Here is a 22406-nt window from a genome sequence, read left to right as displayed (position 1 = left end):
GTTTGGTTTATGTGCATATCATATTTGAGGTTGTTGTCTATTATAACACCCAGGAGTTTGATATACATATCTGGTGAGATTATGGTCCCATTGTTAGATGCTATAGTAAATGAAGGCTGAGAGGATTTGCAAATCGGGGAGAAGAGCACTAGCTTTTTTTATTAGGGTTTAATATCAGCTGTTGATTAGAGATCCAGTTTTCCACTGTATTAAAGTTTTTTTAGGTTAAACAAAGGAGATCTGTAGGGGTAGAGGCTGAGCAAATCAGGGTGGAGTCATCGGCATATTGTATACAGGTTGCATCTGGGATTACAGTGTGGAAGCCATTGATAAACAGGGAGAAAAGAAGGGGACCTAATATGGAGCCTTGAGGGACACCAAGGGTAATGGGGAGAAGGGTGGAGAGTTTGTCCTGCCAAAGGACAGCCTGCTGTCTTCCACTAAGATAAGATTGAAACCATTATATGGCATGGTTGCTTAGGGATATTTTATTTAGGGTAAGTAAGAGTAGCTGGTGGTTAACCATGTCGAAGGCCTTGGAAAGCTCGAGAAACAGGGCATAAGATAGTTTATTGTTGTTACGGTTGAATTTATGACATTAGAAAAGGAGAGTAGTGCTGGGGTGATACTGTGCTGTGGTCTAAATCCATGCAGGGAGTTGGCCAAAAGATTATGTTGAATAAGGAAGTGTAAGAGTTGTTTATGGATACACTTTTCCATAACTAGCCAGAGGGGAAAGGATAGTTATTGGTCTATAATTTGACAGCTCAATGGAGCTGCCTCCTTTGTGGAGTAAGACATTAAATAACTGTTATTGTTATATCAGTGCTGAATGTACCTGTTCTTAAGCAGGATTATATGAGGATTTTTCACTAATCTGTTTTGAACCTATTTGCATTGTGTGAATTATCGCTTTGTCTTTGTATTTGTGTTTTTAAAAATGCTAATAAAAATCAGATTGCAAAACAAAAAAAAAAAAGATGCTTCAATTATGGTTCTGTTTATCAAACTAGAGACAGGGTATGCTATAACATCGGCAGCTTTTTGCAGGTAGTCTGCAGGGAGGAGGTCAGCTGAAAGTGTGGATGGTTTGAGTTTTTTAATTAGGATTTTAATGAGTGAAGTCATAACTTTTTAGAAGCTAAAGGAGAGAATGTCACTGGGTTTAAGGGTTTTAGCATTAGGACAAGTGGGTTTAAGTTTGCTAAAAAGGGCCTGGATGGTTTCTGTAAAGAAACATTTGAAGGTGTTGGCAATGGACTCTGGCATTATTTGGGGTGGGGCTGAGGGGGTTGGAGTTGTGGATTGCCCTGGGTGAAGGAGCTTGTTAATACCTGACCAGAATGTTTGTGGCTTGTTGTGGTGTTTCTGCTGTAGATGGCAGAAATAGGTTTTTTTTGTCTAATATGTATCTTTCTTATATTGTCGAAATTTGAGTTAATCTTGTGGAGCTTCAGAGGAGCGCCAGGTATTCCAGGCATTATTTCTTTGGATGATCTTTAGTTTAGTTTATTTAGTGAGCCAGGGGGCAACTTCTGTTTTAATTCTAATATATTGTGCAGGTGCATGGTGGTCAAGGATGGCCAGGAACGTGTTATTAAAGTGTGTTACTGCCTCATCCAGTGGTAGTTGTTTTAGAACTGACCAATTGCATAATTTAAGTTCTTCTAAGAATTTATTAAGGTTAAAGTTTTTGTTCTTTCTTATTGTATTACAGGTGGGTAGATGTGGACATTCAACTTTATGCCTGATAGTACATGTTAAGAAATGATCACTTAGATCTTCCGGGAGAGTACATGATTTGTACATGTGGTGGGGACTATTAATTAGTATCCAGTCTAGGATACTTTCTTTATTGTTAGGCTTGCTGATCCTAGCAGGGAGGTTATAGTTTGTGTAAAACCATGTAGGTTTACGTGGGTGGTTGGGGTCTCTGCAGTGCAGGTATTCCAATCTATATTGAGGTCCCCTAGAACAATGGTCACTTGGGGGTAGGCATTGGATAGCCAGTAGATGATGTCTTCTAGGGTCCTTGAGTTATTACCTGGGGGAGTATAGACACATACTATATTTATACATTTTTTATTTATTTGCAGTTTGAAAATCATAATTTCTGCTTTGTTAAATATAGACAGTGGAAGGATGTCTAGAGTAACATTTAGGGTGGTTTTATAGAGAACAGCAACCCCTCCCCTTTTCCTTGTAGTGCAATTTAGCCTGAGTACATTATACCCTGGAGGTAGAATTTCATTATCTGGCATAGTTGATTTTAACCATGTTTCACTGAGACAAAGTATGTCGGGGGAGTAGGTTGTCAGGAGGGCATGGAGGTTGTGGACCTTATTGCTGATGTTTCTAATGTTTAAGTGGCAGGTCAGTAGTGAGTTGGGGGGGTCCATTTAGGCTTTGTCTTATGTTTGGGTGTTATGATTAGAGTTATAGAGTTATAGAGAAATTACTAAGTTAAATCAAAAATACTGAATCATAAGGTAGCCATAAACCTGGAAAATTGAAATTACAGTCTTATGCTGTAAATCCCAAATATCTACATAAAATAGCAATAAGATCCAAAAAAAATAAACAATCAAAATCTTATTAATGAGATTAAATATAAAAGTGATGGTTCAGTTAAGAGTACATCTAACTTAATGGGCATATTAGTAGTGTTTAAAAACTACTATAAAGATATAAATAATAACACACCACTTTTGGAGACAGATAATGTAATAAATACTTTTATTCAAGAAAATATAACTACTAAGGTGTCAATGCAACAAAATAACATTAAATAAACAACACTAAGAGAAGTAAAAGAGCAAATAAAACAATTAAAAGATAATAAAGCTCCAGGACTGGATGGAATAATTCCTAAACTATATAAGACTTTTCCTGAATATATAATAAAGAAAATGATGAGTGCCTTTACTATGGTTAAGCAAAAATGTACAACACCCCCATCGTGGAAATACTCAATTATCTCCCCATATTAAAACAAGGTAAGGACCCCAAATCTTATGATTCATATAGGCCAATTTCCTTACTAAACACTGATTATCAAATGTTCATGACAATATTAGCTAATAGGATAAAGAAAATATTACCTAATCTAATACATAATGATCAGACAGGGTTCACTCTTCATAGAGAAGTGCAAGAAAACATTATTAAATTACTATCATTAATATATATAGCATGCAAATACAAAAAACAACTATTATCAGCCTAGATATATAAAAGGCTTTTGATTCTATTAGTTGGTCTTATCTACAAAGAATTCTGATTGGTTTTGAATTCTCCTCAGATTTTGTCAACTTATTAATGAAAATTTTTAGTGGGGCACAAGCTTATGTGAAAATCGGATCATGTCTAGCTTCACCACTAGAAATCCTCAAGGGAACTAGACAAGGTTGTCCTTTGTCACCATTATTGTTTGCTCTTTCAATGGAACCTTTTGCTATATCAGAAACAAGCAAAATATAAAAGGCTTTCAAATTAATAAGGACTATTATCCTAAGATACAATTATTTGCTGATGATATGTTGTTAACGTTGGATGATATTGAAGGTTCTTTGCATGATGTTATAAATACCTTAAACAACTTGGAAAGAATTTCAGGGCTTAAATTTAATCATAATAAACCCAAAACATTACTAATTAACAAAAAGATCAACAGAAACCTAAGACAGAATAGCCTGTTTAATTGGGAGAATGATGTATTAGAATATTTGAGTGTCAGTATAAAGAGTACATGGAAAGAATCTGTTAAACTACAATAATTAATAACCACCATTAGTGAACTAATCAAAAGATGGAATAAAATGTTTTTCACAGTGGTGGATAGGCTCTCTTTAATTAAAATGATAATTTTACCTAATATTTTGTTTTATATACAGTCATTGATACTACAACCTCCCAAAACTTTTTTAAAAAATTAGATTCCATGCTACTTAAATTTTTACAGTTTCCCTTAAAACCTAGGACTGCATATACATGGCACATTAGAGCTTAGAACAATAATGAGATAACATTCCCTAGCTTAGATTTTTATTACAAACCAGTTATAATTAATGTAATATTACATTGGATCACACCTACCTATATATCAGGCTGGAAAACAATACATAAGACTCATATAACTGATGTCAGAACTATGGAAAATCAGTTTAAGGAACAATATGGAATAAGGAGAGTTCATTGACTTTTACATGAATTTTGTTTATTTAATAAGAAGTTTGATAATTTTTATTATGGCATTAATCAAATATTTAATAACTTTAAAAATATAATTGATTGTAAATACAACATTAAACAATTTCTATTTATTATATTCCCTACAGCATACTCCCCTGATTGCCTAGATTCTCTCAACATCAATGCGATGCAAAAATTAAAGGAAAATAACTTGGCATCAGTTTATTGAAAATAAGAGTATTAAACCACTAAACTCTCTTTTATGTAGTTTTGATAATAGTCAAGGCAGTTGGTTGTTTATACACACATTACGTCAGTTTATAGAAAACAAAAAGAGAGTATCAATCAAACTAGAGACTGAATCTATACCTAGTTTGATTCAGCTTTTTGTTAGGTGTCTTGAAAAGACAGATAATCAAAAATTAATTATCTCACCTATCTGTAATATACTAAGAGAAGACACTCTAAAGTTTGACTCAGATTTTTGGAATTACTGTGTAAAGATTAATGGAGAACAAATATCTGATGAATCCAAAAAATTGTTACTGAATTCTACGTACAGTACCTGTTCTTCATTATATTGGAGATTGTATACTTGGAAATTTATGAATAGGAGTTTCTATACTCCACATAAAATAAATCTTATACTCAAAAACAGTGAAAGTGAATGCTGGAAATGTCATGAATTGCTAGAGGCCAACTGGGTTCACATGTTCATTGAATGTAGAAATGTTCAATACTGGAAAGACTTCAAATATTTTGTAAATGCTTTATGGTCTGATAACTGTCATATTTCTAAGTCACTAATCCTATTCAATGTTCCTGTACCTAATGTAATACCTAAATCTCAGATTCAGTTACTCTGGCCAATTCTTGCAATTGCCAGAAAAGTTATTACTTTGAACTGGAAAAGTAAACAAGATTTGATGTTTAAACATTTTATTAATTTAGCAAAAGTTGTTTGTAAAAAAGAACTGCAAGCCATTTGTTATAGAACTCATAACATTACTCATAAAAATATAGCATAGCAAAAATTGGAAAACCTTTTGAACAAATACTGATAACTTCTCATTGATAAAATGATTGTTTATCATGGATGAATGTAAATATTGTAAATAGTTTTGTTATTGTTTTATTGTATTTGTTATATGTATATTTGCATATGTTTATATTGAAAACAAAATAAAAATGTCTTTGAAAACAAAAAGATTAGTACAGACATTGGCATTAGTAAAAAATGTGATCTATCTGCTACATTGTTATTTCAGCTGAAACAGCTGAGATCATACTAAATGCAAAATTCAGAAATGAAAAGCCTTAGAAGAAAACATTTACTTAAGTTACAGAATAGATATGAGGAAGCTCAGCTGTTAAACATATCTGTTTCACAAGCTCAGTACTAATGCCTTCTCAGACTGATAATGATTCATAAGGTGTGGCACAGACTCAACATTAACTTGGTAAGCCAATGATGCTAATCAGAATGATCCCATCTCCAATGTGATTCTCCAAAAAGCAGTTTCAAACAAGTCTGTAATGAAAGATCAACCTAATGTGAGACATTATTCAAAAATTGTAAGAGTGATCAAGATGTCTATATGCTGAAGTGACTCTTTGCACGTGTATTTAATATGACCATCAAAATGCTCATTACTTTTTCATTCAGTCTCTGACGTTTGCCCTTTCATTCATTTAGGTTTATATTAATGTTATGTCACATTGCATACTAGCATAGACACAATATATTTCTAATTAATGCTGAAAGTTATCTATTTACTGCATCTTTCTTTCAAAGTGAGTAACATATGGCGTAAGTATTTTATGTAGTGCTGATATTGTAGTGGTGACTTTAAGAGACAGTTATCAGAAAGTGGTCTGTGTATACTTTGACATTTCAGACAGATATGTTCAGAGAAAGCTGTTAAGTGCATATCATATGTAATGCATCTTCATTCAGTCATCTTTGTTATGTGTGCACTATTTGTATACATATACGACAACACTGATAAATACAAATTTGAAATTATTAAGGTATGGTAAATAGACATCACATCCTTAAGTATTAATGAACTATTTGGTAGGCTTAATGGAATGCTGAAAACAAATCGCACACTCAACAGAAATGTCATATTTTACACAATTGTATATGTAGCTATATTTCTTCAGACACTGAGATCAGTGTTTTACAGAATTAAGTAGGAATGCCTGTGCTGGTACTCAAGAAGCTGGGTGTCAGTTGATCCAGTACATACATCCTTGTGAGTAGGTTTTGTAACATGCTGGCAGTAAAAGCTGGAGCACATTATCAAAGTGAGGTGCAGTGTATGAAGATGTGTAAGCTTCAAACCACATTAGAAGTATGGCTAAATGAAAGCGTATTCTTTTGTTATTGGTTTTTAAACATTTAATCTAATAAAATTACAACTGTAAAGACAACCTTTAACTGCAAAATGGGTCAAAGATTTTGAAACAGAAAACAAGTGGGAGTGCTACTGACCATCAAATCCATTCAATATTTTTGTAAGAACTGCTTACCATCTATTCCCTTCAGGTCTGGAATATGGTTATTATTTAACTCAGGGAAGTGGACATCCACTTTACCAAATTCCATTTTTTTCTTGTTTGTCTGTAGGATATTCTTTTCACTGGGGACCTGTACAATTTAAACAAAGCATTTTGAATTCCAGGTTTCTCTTCTACAATAAGTTGTCAAGTAACAGAAACACAAAATATATAACATGCTGACATAGATTTCTTAAAATAATACTTAGGTTGTGTAATGGCAAACAATGCTGATGACTGCCAGTGAAAGACTCCGTTTGATCATTTTCAGAAGTCCTTGCTCAATATAACTGCATTTGTCCATTATGCTCGAGGGTTACTTCCCTCTGTGGACCATACTTTCCTATAGGAAATGCCTGGATGAATGCTATCTCGAGAATGGGCACACTCATTCCTCCCTGCCAGCACTTCATTTGCCTAAGCCATTACTCAAACCCAGGTCACGTGAGGTGTCACAGTACTGATCCCAGATCAGGTGTTTGTATAGCCTTTATTTTGTGAAGAAATAAGAGGCTGAATAGGTTTGAGTCTTCTATAACTTAAAAAAACAGCCATCAGAGCCGTTGGTAGCCTATTGAATATATGGAGAGTTGTGCTAATCTGTCAAAACAACTCTAGGATTAAAGGCCTTTAATCTTTTTGATTTGAAATCTTTCGGGCCTTTTCAGTTAAACAGTATACTTAGATGTGTACACACGGAATGAGACACTGTATGTGATGATAGGTGTGATAAGGGAAGACTGCAGCAGAGTGATGACTTCCTTGGATCTTGAGGATAATTTTCTTGGAAATAAACTGGGCCAGTTAGTAGAATTTCTTAACTATGGTGGCTAGATTATGACCAAATGTGACAGAGTTGTCCACATATGTACCCATGTCTCTTATGATGTGCCTGTCGGAAGAGCAGCGCCACTGATAATATATGTGATGGGAACAGCTCTTTTTTTGATGAATGCTATGAAACTGCACTTCCTTGCATTTAGCTTGAGACCATTTTCAGTACAACAGGTATTAGTTCATAGGTAAGTACTAGGCTCACGGGTGCCAGACGTTCCCCAGAACCAAAGGGGGAGGGGGGAGTTTCCACAGACTCATGGTCTGTGCCCCTTTGTTGACTCATCTGTTCAAAAAAAAAAAAAAAAAAAACGAATTAACCACAATAGCAGAAAATAAAGAAACAAGCTAATTTCTTAATTTTATGCTACAGTACTTGAGTGTGCTGTAATATGAAGCAAGAACAAGAAAAAAAACAGTAAACTTCCACAGTTGTCCCTGCATGCATCTGCATCTTATTGGCTATCTAGATGCAAGTACAGTGCTGGCAGCATGACTGGCTGAAAAGAAAAAAAAATGTCTTAACGGAGAAGTACCTGTCAAGTTATACTGCCAGATCTTTCAGATTTTGCTCTCATATATTTCCCGTTACTTTAAAAGTTTTGATTTTCTGTAGTATGTTACTGAGGACTATGGTCAATCAGGAATGCTATTCATTAGATTTTCATACTTCTTAGTATTCAAAAATGCATGTTTATGCCGGATCATCATGAGATATGTGCAGTCTACATTTTTCTTTTTGCTTTCTGTGGTGGCATCTGCTGACAACCTAGCTTGCTGTCTGCCTTATAACATAAGGGTCTGTGTTTAAACATTTAAGCCTACTTGGAATAACAGCATGGGGAACAATGTCAAAGGTCTTGGCTAGATCCCAGTACACTGTATGAACTGCATGGATGCTATCCATAGCTGCAGTGAATTTCTCAAAGTAGTTTACTAAATCAAATAGCAATAGTTTCCTTTTGATAAAACCATACTGTTGTGGGTCTAGAACATTATTTTTTTATATTGCAGCATATGAAATCAGATATAAATTAATATATTGAATAGTTCTACCTTTTTTAATTTCTCCAAGTATTTTGGGTTTCTAATACCATGACGGGAACGGACCCCTTTCCTAAGTCAAAGCATGATTAAAGTTCATGAAATAAGCATTGTTTCAATCTTTGATGTTAGCCAAAAGTGTTCTTCGCAGCACCTACAATGTGCCCAGTAATGACTCCTCCTGCAATTCATACAGAGTTACACGTATCTGTAACCTATCTACGTATGATTGTAAATTCATTTTTATAATATCCATTACTACTGGAACTGTCTGGGTGTCCTTCTTCCACATTGCTCTCATTTCTGCCTGCAAATCCTCATATTTTATGACTTTGTGTTGCTCTGTATGTAAGACACTATAGTCACACTGGGTGTAGCAATTTCAGTGACCAACGTTACTTTTTGTCTTCTTTTCATGGACTACTATATCTGGTTTCCTCACATCTATTTTTTTGAACTGTTAGTAATGGGTGATCCCATATGATATAAATGTAATAATTTTCTATATTGTTTTGTGTCTCATGTTTCCAGTGTTTTTCACCCTCTTCAGCATTATGTTTGCACAATGCCTAATGCAACAGTTTTGCCACATTATTATGCCTTTCGGTATACAATCCTTCTGCCATTAGTATATCACAACCAGCAACAAGATGTGTGACTGTTTCCAATTTTGTTTTATAAAACTTACATTTGTCTGTTTCTCCCACATGTTCAATGGGCTTTGTAAACCAACATGTACGTAGTCCATTATCGTGGGGTGACAATATTAACCTTTTGTCTTTTGGTTTAAATTCACCTTAACCATTCCTTCATTCAATCCTGATCAACATGAGGTTGTTCCAAGAGTTTTCTATACTTGTAACTATATTTATGTATCTTCCACATTTCTTGCCTTCTCATCTGATCCTACACATTATATTCTGTCTTTTTGCTTTTAGGAATATTCAGTTGCTGCCTGAGTTTTAACTACTTCCAGTTTGATTTCCATTCCTGCTTGACGCCAATATGCTTCTGCTAAACTAAGCGAGGAAGTCATCATAGACTTATTCTCCTCATGTTTCAAAACTTTCGCTATGTTTGGGCCTTGTGAGGTCAGCAGATATATATGCAGTCCCACGATTGCAGATCTATACATGTAATCAATTTTGAGGAGGCTCATACCTCTTTCAGAACAGGGAATATATAGTCTTGGTATGCACTATTTTTTTATAAATTATTTGATGAGCATGAAGCATCCTTGTTGTTTTCCTGTCCAACCTACCTGACACCTTTTGGGGACAGTCAAACTGTAAGTTAGGACAGGAAGAGCAAATTGATTTATAGCTTGGACTTTCTTCCCAGATGTGAATGCTGTTTTCAGTATTAACATCTTCTAAAGTATTCCTTACCAAGTTGTATTCCTATTTGTTTATGTTTTATTGTTAATCCTTTATCAAGTGTCAAATATTTATACACTCTCTCTTGCTCAAGTTCTTTTATACCACATTCCTGTACCAAACAGATGTTTTCTTGGTGCTGCAGCTTTCCTGCTTTAAATGTTGCTTTTGCACATTTATCAAGACCAAATGACATTCTTATATCATCTGAAAATGTTTTGACCACTTGCAGTTGTGCTTTCTGTTCTTTATCTGATGAACTATACAATTTTAAATCATCTACAAAATGAAGATGAGAAGTCTTTACACTTTGTTGTTTTCTGGAAGCCAAATTGTAGCCATGACCTAATCTGTTAAGTAGACAACTTAATGGGTTAAGGGCAAAACAAAAGAGCACCGATGAGGCTTGGCACAGTAATGCCTTCTAAGTGAAAGTCATCTGGATGTTCCACAAAGACTTATTGCAAAGCAGTACTGTTACTAAAAGGCAGTCTGTGTCATGTGGTCAAAGTGATAATGTACTGCACCTCGTGGCCTTTATAATGTACTGCAGTGCTAACTCATAGCCTATGCATTTTATGGGATGTGAAATGACAAAAGCGGTTAATCCGTTTATTAAAAATGTATGGTTTATTGTTCTCTCTGGCTGGTCAGTGTATTTTAATCTACTGGATAACCAATATCTAATACAATGGGCAAAACTGGAGTTTATATTAAGTTGATTTTTTTTCAATAATAACAGCAAGGGAAATGGTGTTTAAAGCCTTGGCCAGGTCAAGATAAGCAACTGACAAGTGTCAACAACATCTGTAACCTTATATCAAAGAAACACAATAGAATCAGCAGACAGGACCTGTCCTTCACGAAACTGAAAGTACAGTTGTGTAAGTAAATGGTCCCCTATTGAAATGTCGGCACTCAAAATGCTGACTGCAGACAAGGCAAAAAAAAAAAAAACAGGAGAAGATTGAACTACAAAAATCACTCTTCTCCTTAAAACTTCTTTTTCCAGGGGGAGACAAGCCCCCTGCACCTCCAGAACTCTGAGATTGCCATACCTTGGCGAAAAAGGAATATTCCAAGAAATGGCATCCTGGATTTAGTATATACAAGTCTGACCTTTTGGCCATTCAGTCTCCATATTTCGAGACTAGCTCTAGCGGGTACTGACATTTCAAATGGTTACCTAAGTAAGCTTACAATAAGAGTAGTTATTCAAATGATTACTGCATAAAACAATATGGGTTATATGCTGCCAAGGATATAACAGCTGGCCAGCTTCCAAAACTTCAGGGCATCTTCCACCTCTCCAAACTATCAGTCAGCTGGAGCTAAGCTGACTAAAAAGACAGAGAGAGAGAGAGAGAGAGAGAGAGAGAGAGAGAGAGAGAGAGATAGGCTAAGCACTGAAAGTACAATGCTAGGAGCAACAACAACAACAACAACAAAAGTATTCATACCCTGGCAAAAACAACACAGCAAGAAGCAGGGGGGGGGGGTGGAGGGAGGGAGTAGATAATGCAGCAGTGATCATTCAAACATCTACTGTTATGGTATGTTCATCGTATTGATCACTGCTATAATAGCCTGAACTATATGAGTAGATTACCCTAGTTTATTAAATTTGGGAGGTGAAAGGGGAAGGGTCCAGGAACCCCTGGTTAATAGTCCTAGCAAATCGAAACATAGAGAAGGAATCAAGCTTGTGATGCCTTATAAATGTTTGTAAAGAGGACAAAGTAGCTGTTTGTAGAGTACTTCTAGAATCCAACCCTTTCCAAAAAGCCAAAGATGAAGCCAGGGACCTGACACAATAGGTCTTGACCTTCCTTCATTTTTACGTTAAGGAAAAAAGACAGGGAGATGGATTGTTTGGATTAAAGTAAACTTGGATACCACTTTAGGCATAAAAGATGGATTAGTTCTCGAATAAACTCGGTTTCATTTGAAAAGAAGATAAGACTGACTCACCTTAAGAACTTGCAACTCAGATACTCTCTGGAGAGGTCAGAGGAATCAGCAAAATAGTTCTTTGTGTTAAGAACCTCAAGTCAGCTTCTCTAACATAAACATAAGAACCCAAAGAGGGGCCACTGGTTTTCATTGAGGCCCCTTATGCAAAACCCCTTTCAAAAACATTTTGATATGACACTATTGAAAGAAGAGAATCCATGGGTGGACCTGCTGAAATGGCCTATAAACGAACCCTGATAGAGGAATAAGAAAAGTCATAGGATAGGAACTCACACATATATTGTAAAACCAGAGAACACTTAACCCTAAATGGGTGCCCTTTATGTTGTTGGCACCAACTAGAAAACCTTTTCCATTTGCTAATATATGATTTTCCAGTTGCAGGCTTTTTTGGTTCCATTTGTATCTGCTGCATATTCTCAATAAATAGGTGTCTAAAGAGAATTAGGACCCTATCATTCAGGCAGTCAGTAACAGTTGTTTGGAGTTGGGGTGTATCAAACACCCCTCATCATGTGTGAGCATATCCATTCTGTGAGGATACTTATGTTAATTGCCCCTGGCAATTTCCAAAAGAAGTGGGAACCACTGCTGCCTGGACCAGAAGGCAGTACCACTACCATCTTGGAGGATTTCCTGGAAAAGCATGCAGGGAAAGGAAATAAAAAGGCAACTGTTTTCAGGGCCTTCTTGCATGGAGTCTTGGAAAAGAATCTTACCAGCTGATTGCTCATAGATGAGGCAAAGAAGTTTACTCGAGAAACTCTCCAAAGATGAATCAAATCTTGGAAGACCCCCCCCCATCTAGTTCTGATTCATGAGGGTCTTCCCAGCCACCCAATTTTGGTTTCACAGAATGAAGGACGGCTGTAGACTGAGATTGTGCTGTGAAGCTGTATCCATTTGCAAAGGGGGTATGACCTAGTTCCACCTTGCTTGTTGATTTACCATATGACTAGTATTATTTGTAACAACATGAACAGGTCCAGGGGACCAAAGATGATTTAGAGAGTTGAGTGCCTTGATCAGGTCAAGCATCTATTTTATATTTATGTGCTTGCATCTGTCCTTGGTATCTCATACACCTTGCATTTTTAGCGCTCCTGAAACTGCTTCCTATGCATAATCAAAGGCATCTGTGGTGACTGACTGCTTTCAAGCAAGAAGGGAGCAGGGAAGACCTGGATTTAAGGAAATTTGCTCTCTCCACTAGCTGATTTTTCTCTGACCAATCCCAGCACTAGGATTTGAAAAGACACCAAAGAGACTTCAGATACCATTGCATCTTTCTCAAGTGGAGGCTTACTATGGTTATCATGAGAATCACAGATGCCATGAGACCCAAAATCCTAAGCTATTCCCTCATAGTGACTGAAGTCTGAGTGAAAACTGCAGAAATAGATCTATTTTTTTAATTGTAGGAGAAAAGCTCTTTGAGCTGAGTTGTCTAGCTGACATCCGAGGAACACAGTCTTGTGTAAAGGTGTCAAAAAGATCTTTAAATGTTCTGTTGCAATCTCAGTTTCTGTAAGAGATCTATCACCCAAGAGAGAGATTCTTGACACTTTGAAAATGACTCTACAAAGATGCACAAGTTGTCTAAATATGGAAAAATGTGCATACCCTGTAACCTGCAATGAGTTATAACTGGAACTAGACACTTTGTAATACTCTTGGTGCAGCAGATAGTCCAAAGGGTAAGACAGAGAACTGATAATCTGATCCAGACACACAAAACCTTAAGAAACAACTGACATCTGGATGCCTAGGGATATTTTAAATCCAGAGTTAGCAATAACTCGAATAAGGAAGAAGAGGTAACAGGTCGTGAAGTGACATCATTTTGAACTTAGGCACTATCACAAACAAGTTCAAGAAGGACAGATCCAGAACTGGTCTTCAAGTATTTTCTTTCTTTGGCACTAAAAACATCTATGAATAAAAACTTTTCCAAATTTGTTTAGGAGTAACTGGTTATATCACTCCCTGCGAAAGCATATATTGAGGGGAGTCTATATCAATTTGTCAACCCAAAATCACTGAATGTTCGGTTCTGTGAACATTCACATCCGAGAAAGATTTAAGTAGGAAAAAAAAGCAGATGGCCAACAGCACAAATTTGCCCTTTTCCCACTGTAGTGCGATCTCGGATTTGGTATATATAGTTAGGGGACACAACCCCCACTTGGGTGGGTTTGACATGCTGCAGTGTGTGTTCCAGTGTAGTGTAGGCCAAGTGCTTCCTTTCCCTGGTGAAATATTTTTTCGATGTGAACGTTCGCGGAACTGAACATTCGGTGGTTTTGGGTCGATGAAGAAAGGTTTGTGGAAGTGAACCTTTGACAAATTGATAAAGACCCATTGAAGGTCATGGAGCTATAAAACAGTCTGGTCTGGTGGATGAGGAATTACCCCCTGAAAAGGAGGGATTTCCTCCCACTGCCATTTGTAACCTTGATGAATCATTTTCAGAACCCATTTGTCTAAACCTATCTGTTGTCAAAGAAAAAAGTGGAGATTTTAAAGTTGCTGAAAAGGAAAAGGGACTACCACTGTGGGAGGGAGGGAGGAAGGAGGGATGGACAAGGTCTCATAAATAGTTATTCTGACTTGTTGGACTGTCCTTGGTACCTGCACTTTTTGAGACTGCTTATTTATTTATTTATTTACTTTTTTTTGCCAAAACTGGATGAGAGGTTAGAGAAAAGAACAGCTGAAACATCTTAGTGATTCCCTGTATGAACTTACCCCTTCCATCATACTCCCTGATAGTCTCTGCAGCAGAGGAAACAAAAACTAAATCTCTGCCTAAATGAGAAAGAATAGTTGTATAAAATCTTACCATAACTATAGATGTCCTTCTCTTCCATGTTGCAGTATTCTTTACATGCGGGATCCTCTGCCTTGGGTGATCCAACATCTGGCCAGTATACAAGAAACACTGCACAGATGACTTAGGAGTACATGGGCCATAAAAGCGATGTCCTCATGTACAATCCTCAGAATTGAATTCCCCAGGAGGAACACCAGCCTAAGGAAACAAGAAGGTTACCAGACATCCAGAAGAAAGGTAAGCACCAGGGGGAAGAAGGGAGGGATAGAATGCTGCAACATAGAAGAGAAGGACCTCTATGTTTCTGGTAAGATTTTACACGACTATTCTATGTCCTTCTATTCTAATGTTGCAGTATTCTTTACATGACGGAGAGTACTTTGGAGGAAATCTAGGAGGAGGAAGGACCAGAAGAGCTCTCTAGAAAACCATGAAGAATGGCTCTAGCAAAACCAGCTCTAGATGTGGATGCCATCCAATTTGTAATTCTTGGTGAAGGTATGTACAGAAGTCCAAGCAGTAGGTGCTTCTAAAATGGAATTAGTATTCAAACCATTAAAGAAAGCACCTGAAGATGCCACAGCTATACTAGAATGAGCCTTAACAGGAAAAGGGAGGCTCTTCCCATGGAAAACACAACAAAAACAAATAGCCTTCGAAATCCAAGAGGAAATAAACTGCTTGGAAACAGGTAGTCCTAGAGCCCTGGGATGAAAAGAAAGAAAAAGCTGATCAGATTTCCTGATAGCCTTAGTTTTATCCAAATAAAATCTGAGTTGTCTATTCACATCCAAGGTGTGTAAAATCTTCTCACTAGAGGATTGTGGAGAAGGAAAAAAGGTGAGCAAATGAATAGATTGGTTAAGAGACAACTCATTCACAACCCTGGGCATAAAGGAAGGGTTAGTACCAGGGTTGCCAGACATCCTGATTTGAGTGGGGCAGTCCCAAGTTCAATAGACAAATCCCAAGTCCTGCTTTGTGCTCTGAAAATCCAGATTGAAGAAAAAAACCTCTGACTCTGAGTGGTTGTATATCAAATCAGGATGTATGGCAACCCAGCCTAAAGTGGCTAACATATCAACAACTTCCATGGCAGGAGCATGCGTAGTGATAAGAGCCCAATTTCATTCTTATAAATTAACATCAATAATCCTCTGCTCAACGTACTGTAATAACACAGCATTTGAAAACGATCTTAAAGAAGACAACTTTGATTTTTCATAGCTCTTTTATAAAAGCTGTCATTACCTGGATTAATTATGTGAAGTCAAGAATCTACTGAAAAGGTAGAAGTTTTTAAATGGAAGTTATTATTTAAAATATTTAAAATAAAGCATCATATTGCATACTTGGTATATTATTTGTTGTGATTCCTCTTCTGCATTTAAAGCATTTATTACTACACTGGGGTAGTATGTGATGTAGAAGATCTAGATGATTACTTTTTAATTGATATGTGTGGGAATTTTATTAATTGTGTACTCAGGTAATCTTTGTCTGTGGCTACATCTAGAAAGCCTATAAGAAGGTAATCTACATTGCTGTTTCATTTCACCATGGTCCCTGGTCCATCCGTATATTACTTTCTGCATGAACTGATAGAAGTCAGTTTCACGTCTTACTTCTTTTGATGATTGTAAAGATTAGAATTTGCCTAAGTTTGCTCACCTTCCCCACAAATGTTGAGACCCTAGGGGATGGCTGTTTTAGAAGAGGATCAGTGACTATTAGTTAGGGAAAGATTCGGGCACCCCCACACACACACAACATGGGAACAGGCTCTCCCCTCCACATCATACAGCGCAGAGTTGAATTGTTTGGAAAATAGGGGAGCTAACCATAGCTCTCGATCTTTATATTCTCTTAAATTAGAAACAAAGCCAAAAATTATCAGTGACAAAGCCCCCAAAGCAAGGATATATATACACATAGATACATACAAATAACATTAAATATGAGTCATTTAATATCTTATAGAGCAATCAAGAAGGACAGAGTTCAGTAATATCCAGTTGTATCAACTCGGCCTTCCAGGAGCAAAGTGCTGGGGAATGGAGGGTGGGATGGATGTAAGAATGAAGGTGAGATGGACAACACAAATGGAATGTCATGGTGAGTACATAACTTCTTTATGTGATGTCCTATCGCACCTTCATTCTTAGTAAGCTGGGATTGTGTCCCTGGCACAATCTTCTTGAGTGGCTAATGGGAGAATACTCTTCAGAACTGTGGAACCAAAGGAGGCCCTGTTCCTGGAGGCCAAATCGACTTTGTAAGGAGTGATAAAGGTAAGTGGACTTGCCCATGTTGCTGCAACGCAAATGGTATCAATAGGCAGTATAGACTGAAAAGAGGAAGAGGTTGCAACGGCTCTTGTGGAATGACCTTTTACTCTATGGGAAAAATCTTTATTTTGAGATTTGTAAACAAAGGTTATACAATCTGAGAGCCATTTTAAAAGTGTCACTTTAGAGACTGGAGCACCTTTCTTTACATCTGAAAAGGATATAAATAGCTGGGCAGATTTTCTGAAGGCCTTTGTCCCATGTAAGTAGAAGCGTAATTGTCTATGTACATCCAGTTGGTGCAACATATATTCTGTCTTATTCCCATAGTTAGGGAAAAATACTGGTAGTTCTATGGACTTATTTAAATTAGATTCTGAACATACTTTTGGTAAAAAGGAAGGATTTGTTCGTAAGGATAACTCTGTCTCTGTGGAAGAGCTTGTAGGGTGGCTTTATTGACAAGACTTGCAGCTCTGACACCCTTCTAGCAGAAGTAATAGCTATCAAAAGAATAGCTTTCCAAGTCAAAAATTTGAGATTGCAGGATGATGCTGGTTCAAAAAGGGGAAAAATCAAGCAGGATAAGACAAAATTCAAGTCCTGTGGTGTTGGAAGGTCTTTAATAGGTGGTCTTAATAAAAAAAAGTACCTTTTAGAAAAGCTTTGCATAGTCTGTGAGACATAATATTGAGGCCTGCTTCATCTAAATGGAAATTGGATATTGCTGCTAGCTAAACTCTCATAGTAGCTGTGGCTGCGCCTTCATTGAATAGTTTCGCCAAAAACTCTAGAATGGAACCTATTGGGGCAGAAAAAGGGTCAATATGATTATGAGAAGCCCGTAAAGAGAATCTCTTCTATTTGCTTCTATATATCTTTCTTATTGAAGCCTTATGAGAAGAAATTAGGATATGTTTTACTGATTCAGAAAGTTTAGAGAGCCTGGCTATGGTTGGAATTGGAGCAGCCAAGCTGTCAACTTGAGAGTCTGAAGGGAAGGATGGAGTATTCCTGAAGCATAAATCAGAAGGTCCGGAACTGGATCCAGAATCCAAGGCTCCACCTAGACATGATGCCACAGGAAGGGGAACCAGATTTGATGAGGCCAGTATGTGGCGATGAGTATCAAGCCCCTTCCCAAGTAATTGGCTTTCTGAAGAACTTTGAGTATCAATGGAAAGGGAGGAAAAGTGTAGCGGAGACCCAAGGGCCAATCGTGTACAAGTGCATTTCTTGGTGACTCCCTCAGAGGGGGATCAGGGTAAAGTAGCTGCTCCATTTGGCATTCATGGACGTGGCAAAAAGGTCGCAGCTAGGCTGGCCCCATTTGTAGAAAATCTTTTCCTCCACCTCCTGTTTTAGGGACCACTTGTGAGGCATTAGGACCACCCTGCTGTGTTTGTCTGCAATCATGTTGGATTTCCCCAGGATGTGCATTGCTATCAGAAAGCATGCCCAGTGCCATACTCTCAGGGCCTCCCAACAAAGGGGGTAAGATCTGGTTCTTCCTTGCTTGTTTATGTACCATACAACTGACGTTGTCTGTCTGTATTGCAATAGTTTCTAGCAGAAGAGAGTCCTGGAATGCTTGCAGCACTAAAAGCACCACTCTCATCTCTAGGACACTGATGTGCAAATGGGCCTTGTGATCCTGCCAAGTGCCTTGAGCTGTCTTTTCCAGATAATGCCCATCCCCCATCTGAGAAGCATCTGTGATCACTGTGGGTAGTGGTTGGGGAAGTACAAAAGGTCGACCTAGCTTCACATGAGTGGAGTAAGGACACCAATGAAGGTATTTCTTGCAAGACTCCATCAACAATATTTTGTGGGACATGGGCAGTTCTTGCATCGACCACTGAGTGGACAGTAGCCACTGGAGAATTCTCATGTGCAGATATACTAACGGGTTCAAGGTTATTGCGGGCTGCCATGGTCTCCAGAACTTTTAGAACTGTCCTTGCTTGCACTTTTTTCTTGGAAACAAGACTTAAGACCTGATGTTGTAGAACTTGTACTCTTTCTGGAAGAAGTTTGGCCATCATCTTTGTTGTATCTAATTCTGCTCCTATAAAGATGATATGCTGAGATGGCAGCAAGACAGATTTTCATAGTTTATTGTGATTCCTAGGTGACAGCAGAACTGCGAGGTGGTGTCTCTTGTTTTAGTTAGTAGATGCTCAGTGGTGGCAGTTAGGAGCCAGTCATCTAAGCATGGAAACACTTAGAATCCTAGGCATCTCAAGTGAGCCACGACTACTGCCATACACTTGGTGAAAACTCTGGGGGCTGTAGTGAGGCCAAAGGGCAGAGCTTGAAACTGGTAGTGGCTGCCTCCCTGCCAAAAGCGCAGATGTCTCCTGGATTGCCTGTACATTTTTATGTGGTAGTATGCATCTTGGAGATTTATCGAGCACATCCAATCATCTTGTCTCAGAAAAGGGAGACTTGACTGCAGTGTTACCATCTGAAACTTGGACTTTCTTACGACTTGTTTAATTTGCTGAGATCCAGAACTGGTCTCCAGTCCCCTGTTTTTTTGGAACTAAAAGAATCTTGAGTAAGTTCTGGATCCTATCTGGGCTGCAGGGACTGTTTGGGTGACTTTTTTGTCTAGCAACTTTTGAATTTCTAGAGTTGCCTTTCCCTTTGACTGGGTGGAATGTCTAGGATTTTTTTTATGTTTGGGATGGGGAAGGAAAAGGGTATGGAGTAACCTCTGGATATGATGCTTTGTACTCACTTGTCTTTTGTTACTGATAGCCAGGCTTTTGGGTACAAAGATAACTGACCGTTGACTGCCTCCAGAGATGAACAGGTGGGCTTCCCTTCAAAAGTGATAAAAGATAATCCACAGACAGGAAGAACCGGACCAAAAAGCACAAAGTGCAGCTTTATTGAACAACAAACAGGTCAATAAATCAAGCGCTTTCGCCAGGCAAATACCTGGCTTTCTCAAGATAAAAAGTAGTGTGACTGAAAAGTTTAAATACTTAAGCATCTGATCACATGGTACTTAATTAGTTCAACAAACATCCACTTAAGAAGGCAGTTAATTAGTATCAGTGAGTGAAAAGTATGCATATGAAAATGCAGAATAAAAGTTCAAATAGTGAAAACACTAAAAAATCATTTAAAAATCATTTAAAAATGATGTACAAATGTGTGCATAAAAAAATCACAAATATGTAAGATAAAAGACATTTACTTATTGTAACAAGAAAATCATAGCCTAGCCCATCTCAGCTTTAGTACACTGGATATATTAATGGCCTCATTGAGACCAGGGGATTTTGCAGCATTAAGTCTAAGCTGCCATAAAAGTTCTTTATATTCAAGGCGGGCTTCCCAGTCACCTCCTCTGGCATCCTGGGTCACCTGTTCAAGAACCATAAACTTAAGTTTCATGTTAGGGCAAGAAGCAAGATGTTTAAAAAAAGCATTAGTGTCCTTCTTTTTGTAATGTCATATTGATGTTCATAAATTCTTTTTCTAAGGGGTCTCTCAGTCTTCCCTATGTAGAAACTGCAACATTCTGTGCATAATCCTAAATACACCACCCCTTTTGCTCCGCAGTTGTAATATCGGTCAGCGTCAAATCTAAATTTTCTAGATGGAAGATAAAAAGAACTATCATTCATGATAAAGGAACACTGCTTGCATGCCCCACATTTATAGGTACCAAGTTTAGGGAACAATGCCTTGAATCTGATAGATGCTTTCTTTCAAATAACCCTTTTAGGTTAATATCCCTTCTAGTCACAAATTTGGGACGTTTCTGGATTATCCCTTTAAAGTCATCGTGTAGCGTCAAAAGTGGCCAGTGTTTAAGCACTGTGTGTTCCACCAGTTGGGAATCCTGTGAAAATGTGTGAATGAAACTATTATGCAAGTTAAAGTATTCCAAATTCTCAAACTGCTCAACTTGCTGAAAGCCACTACCTAACAGCGGAAAATACTTGGTTTGTCTATTATCTGTCACTTCTTGGGCCATGTTGTTAACCAAGGAGGCAGGGTAACCTCCTTCTAAAAAAAGTTTTTTTAAAAACTCAACTTCTTCAAGAAAATATTCATCAGTGCTAGACATCTTAGATACACGAATGAATTGCCCCTTAACCAAGCCCTTCTTCTGGTGAAATGGGTGACCACTGTCAAAATGAAGGTATGAATTAGAAAAGGTGGCTTTCCTAAATACCTTGGATTTAAAGGTATTCAAAAGTGCTGAAAGGGCTTACCAAAGAAGGATTCACGGTCGCCCTGATTCTGCAGACCCCCTCTGCCACATGATTGGCGTCTTCCATTACCACTTCCTTCAATGCTCCTGGGGGAAGAATCACCATGTGTGTCCTGGAAAGCTCTATGGGATTTTCTAAACCACATTTTCCCATTACTTTTCTGACCTTTGGGGTAAGGTCTGGTAGGTAGGGAAAAATGGACTCATAGGGCAGAGAGAGTCTTTCCTTCCTGTTTACACTTGGTTAGTGCGTCCTTGACTTTAGGCCCGAACAGGGATGAGCCATCAAATGTGACATTCACAAAGAAAGATTTAAAGAGCTCCACAAAGTCACACAAGCGCATCCAGGAATATCTGCTTAGGGAAATTCATGAATCAGCTGCTCTGCTTGCTCTATCCACTGCATAAGAGATCAGTCTCATGGAGGAGTTGACCACTGAATTTAAGGCAGAGAGCTGAGAGGAAACATTCTCTGACATCCCTTCAGCTACTGAACCTTGGAAGGTATCTCCTAGCTCTTTCAGGAGATCCCTCTGTAATCTGGTAAAATGAGTCAGGTAATTCAGCAACCTAAGAGCAAATGTCACTGAAGAGAAAATGCGCTTTTCATATCTGTCCATTGTGCGAGACTTCTTGTTCGGTGGATAGACAGAAGAAGACATCTTTGAGAGTTCCTTTTTGGTGGCTGCCGTCACCACCATAGCATCTACTGGGACCTCTTTAGTTATAAAGTTCTTGCCTGAAGGAGATGTAATGAACTTATTTGGCCTCTGAGGAACTGGTTCCATAGAATCTGGAGACTTCCTCGCCTTTCGAGAAACTAAATCCATAAGTTCGTCGAAAGACGGAGATACCCAAGTAGAAGAAGGGTGAGATCCAAAAGCCTTCAGGCAGACAGACTCCTCTGCTGAATGGTTGGTAGACTTACAGCCACCTCTCTGTTTAAGTATTTCCAAGATGTGCCCAAAGGAGACATCATCAGGAGGTGACTGTGGGGAACATTCGGCTTCATCAAGGTCTGTATCTGAAGTGATAGACTCCGCTGGGGAGTCTAAATACTTCCTCTTGCA

General features: G+C 37.8%; 1 protein-coding gene across 1 annotated transcript in view; it reads right to left on the bottom strand.

Annotated features, from left to right (window-relative positions):
• Nucleotides 1-6700: 6700 nt before the first annotated feature.
• CDKL2 (cyclin dependent kinase like 2) overlaps nucleotides 6701-22406 on the bottom strand; it is a 2041037-nt gene continuing 2025331 nt past the window's right edge. Inside the window, exon 11 of the mRNA XM_044060356.1 lies at nucleotides 6701-6844. Coding sequence (XP_043916291.1) covers nucleotides 6701-6844 — 144 coding nt within the window. The remainder of the gene's footprint in view (nucleotides 6845-22406) is intronic.

The sequence above is a fragment of the Protopterus annectens genome, chromosome 2.part0 (assembly GCF_019279795.1).
Source record: "Protopterus annectens isolate FY-2018-M chromosome 2.part0, PAN1.0, whole genome shotgun sequence".
NCBI classification, from domain to species: domain Eukaryota; kingdom Metazoa; phylum Chordata; order Ceratodontiformes; family Protopteridae; genus Protopterus; species Protopterus annectens.
Note: the sequence above shows the minus strand (reverse complement) of the source record. Positions and strands in the feature narration are given on the sequence as shown.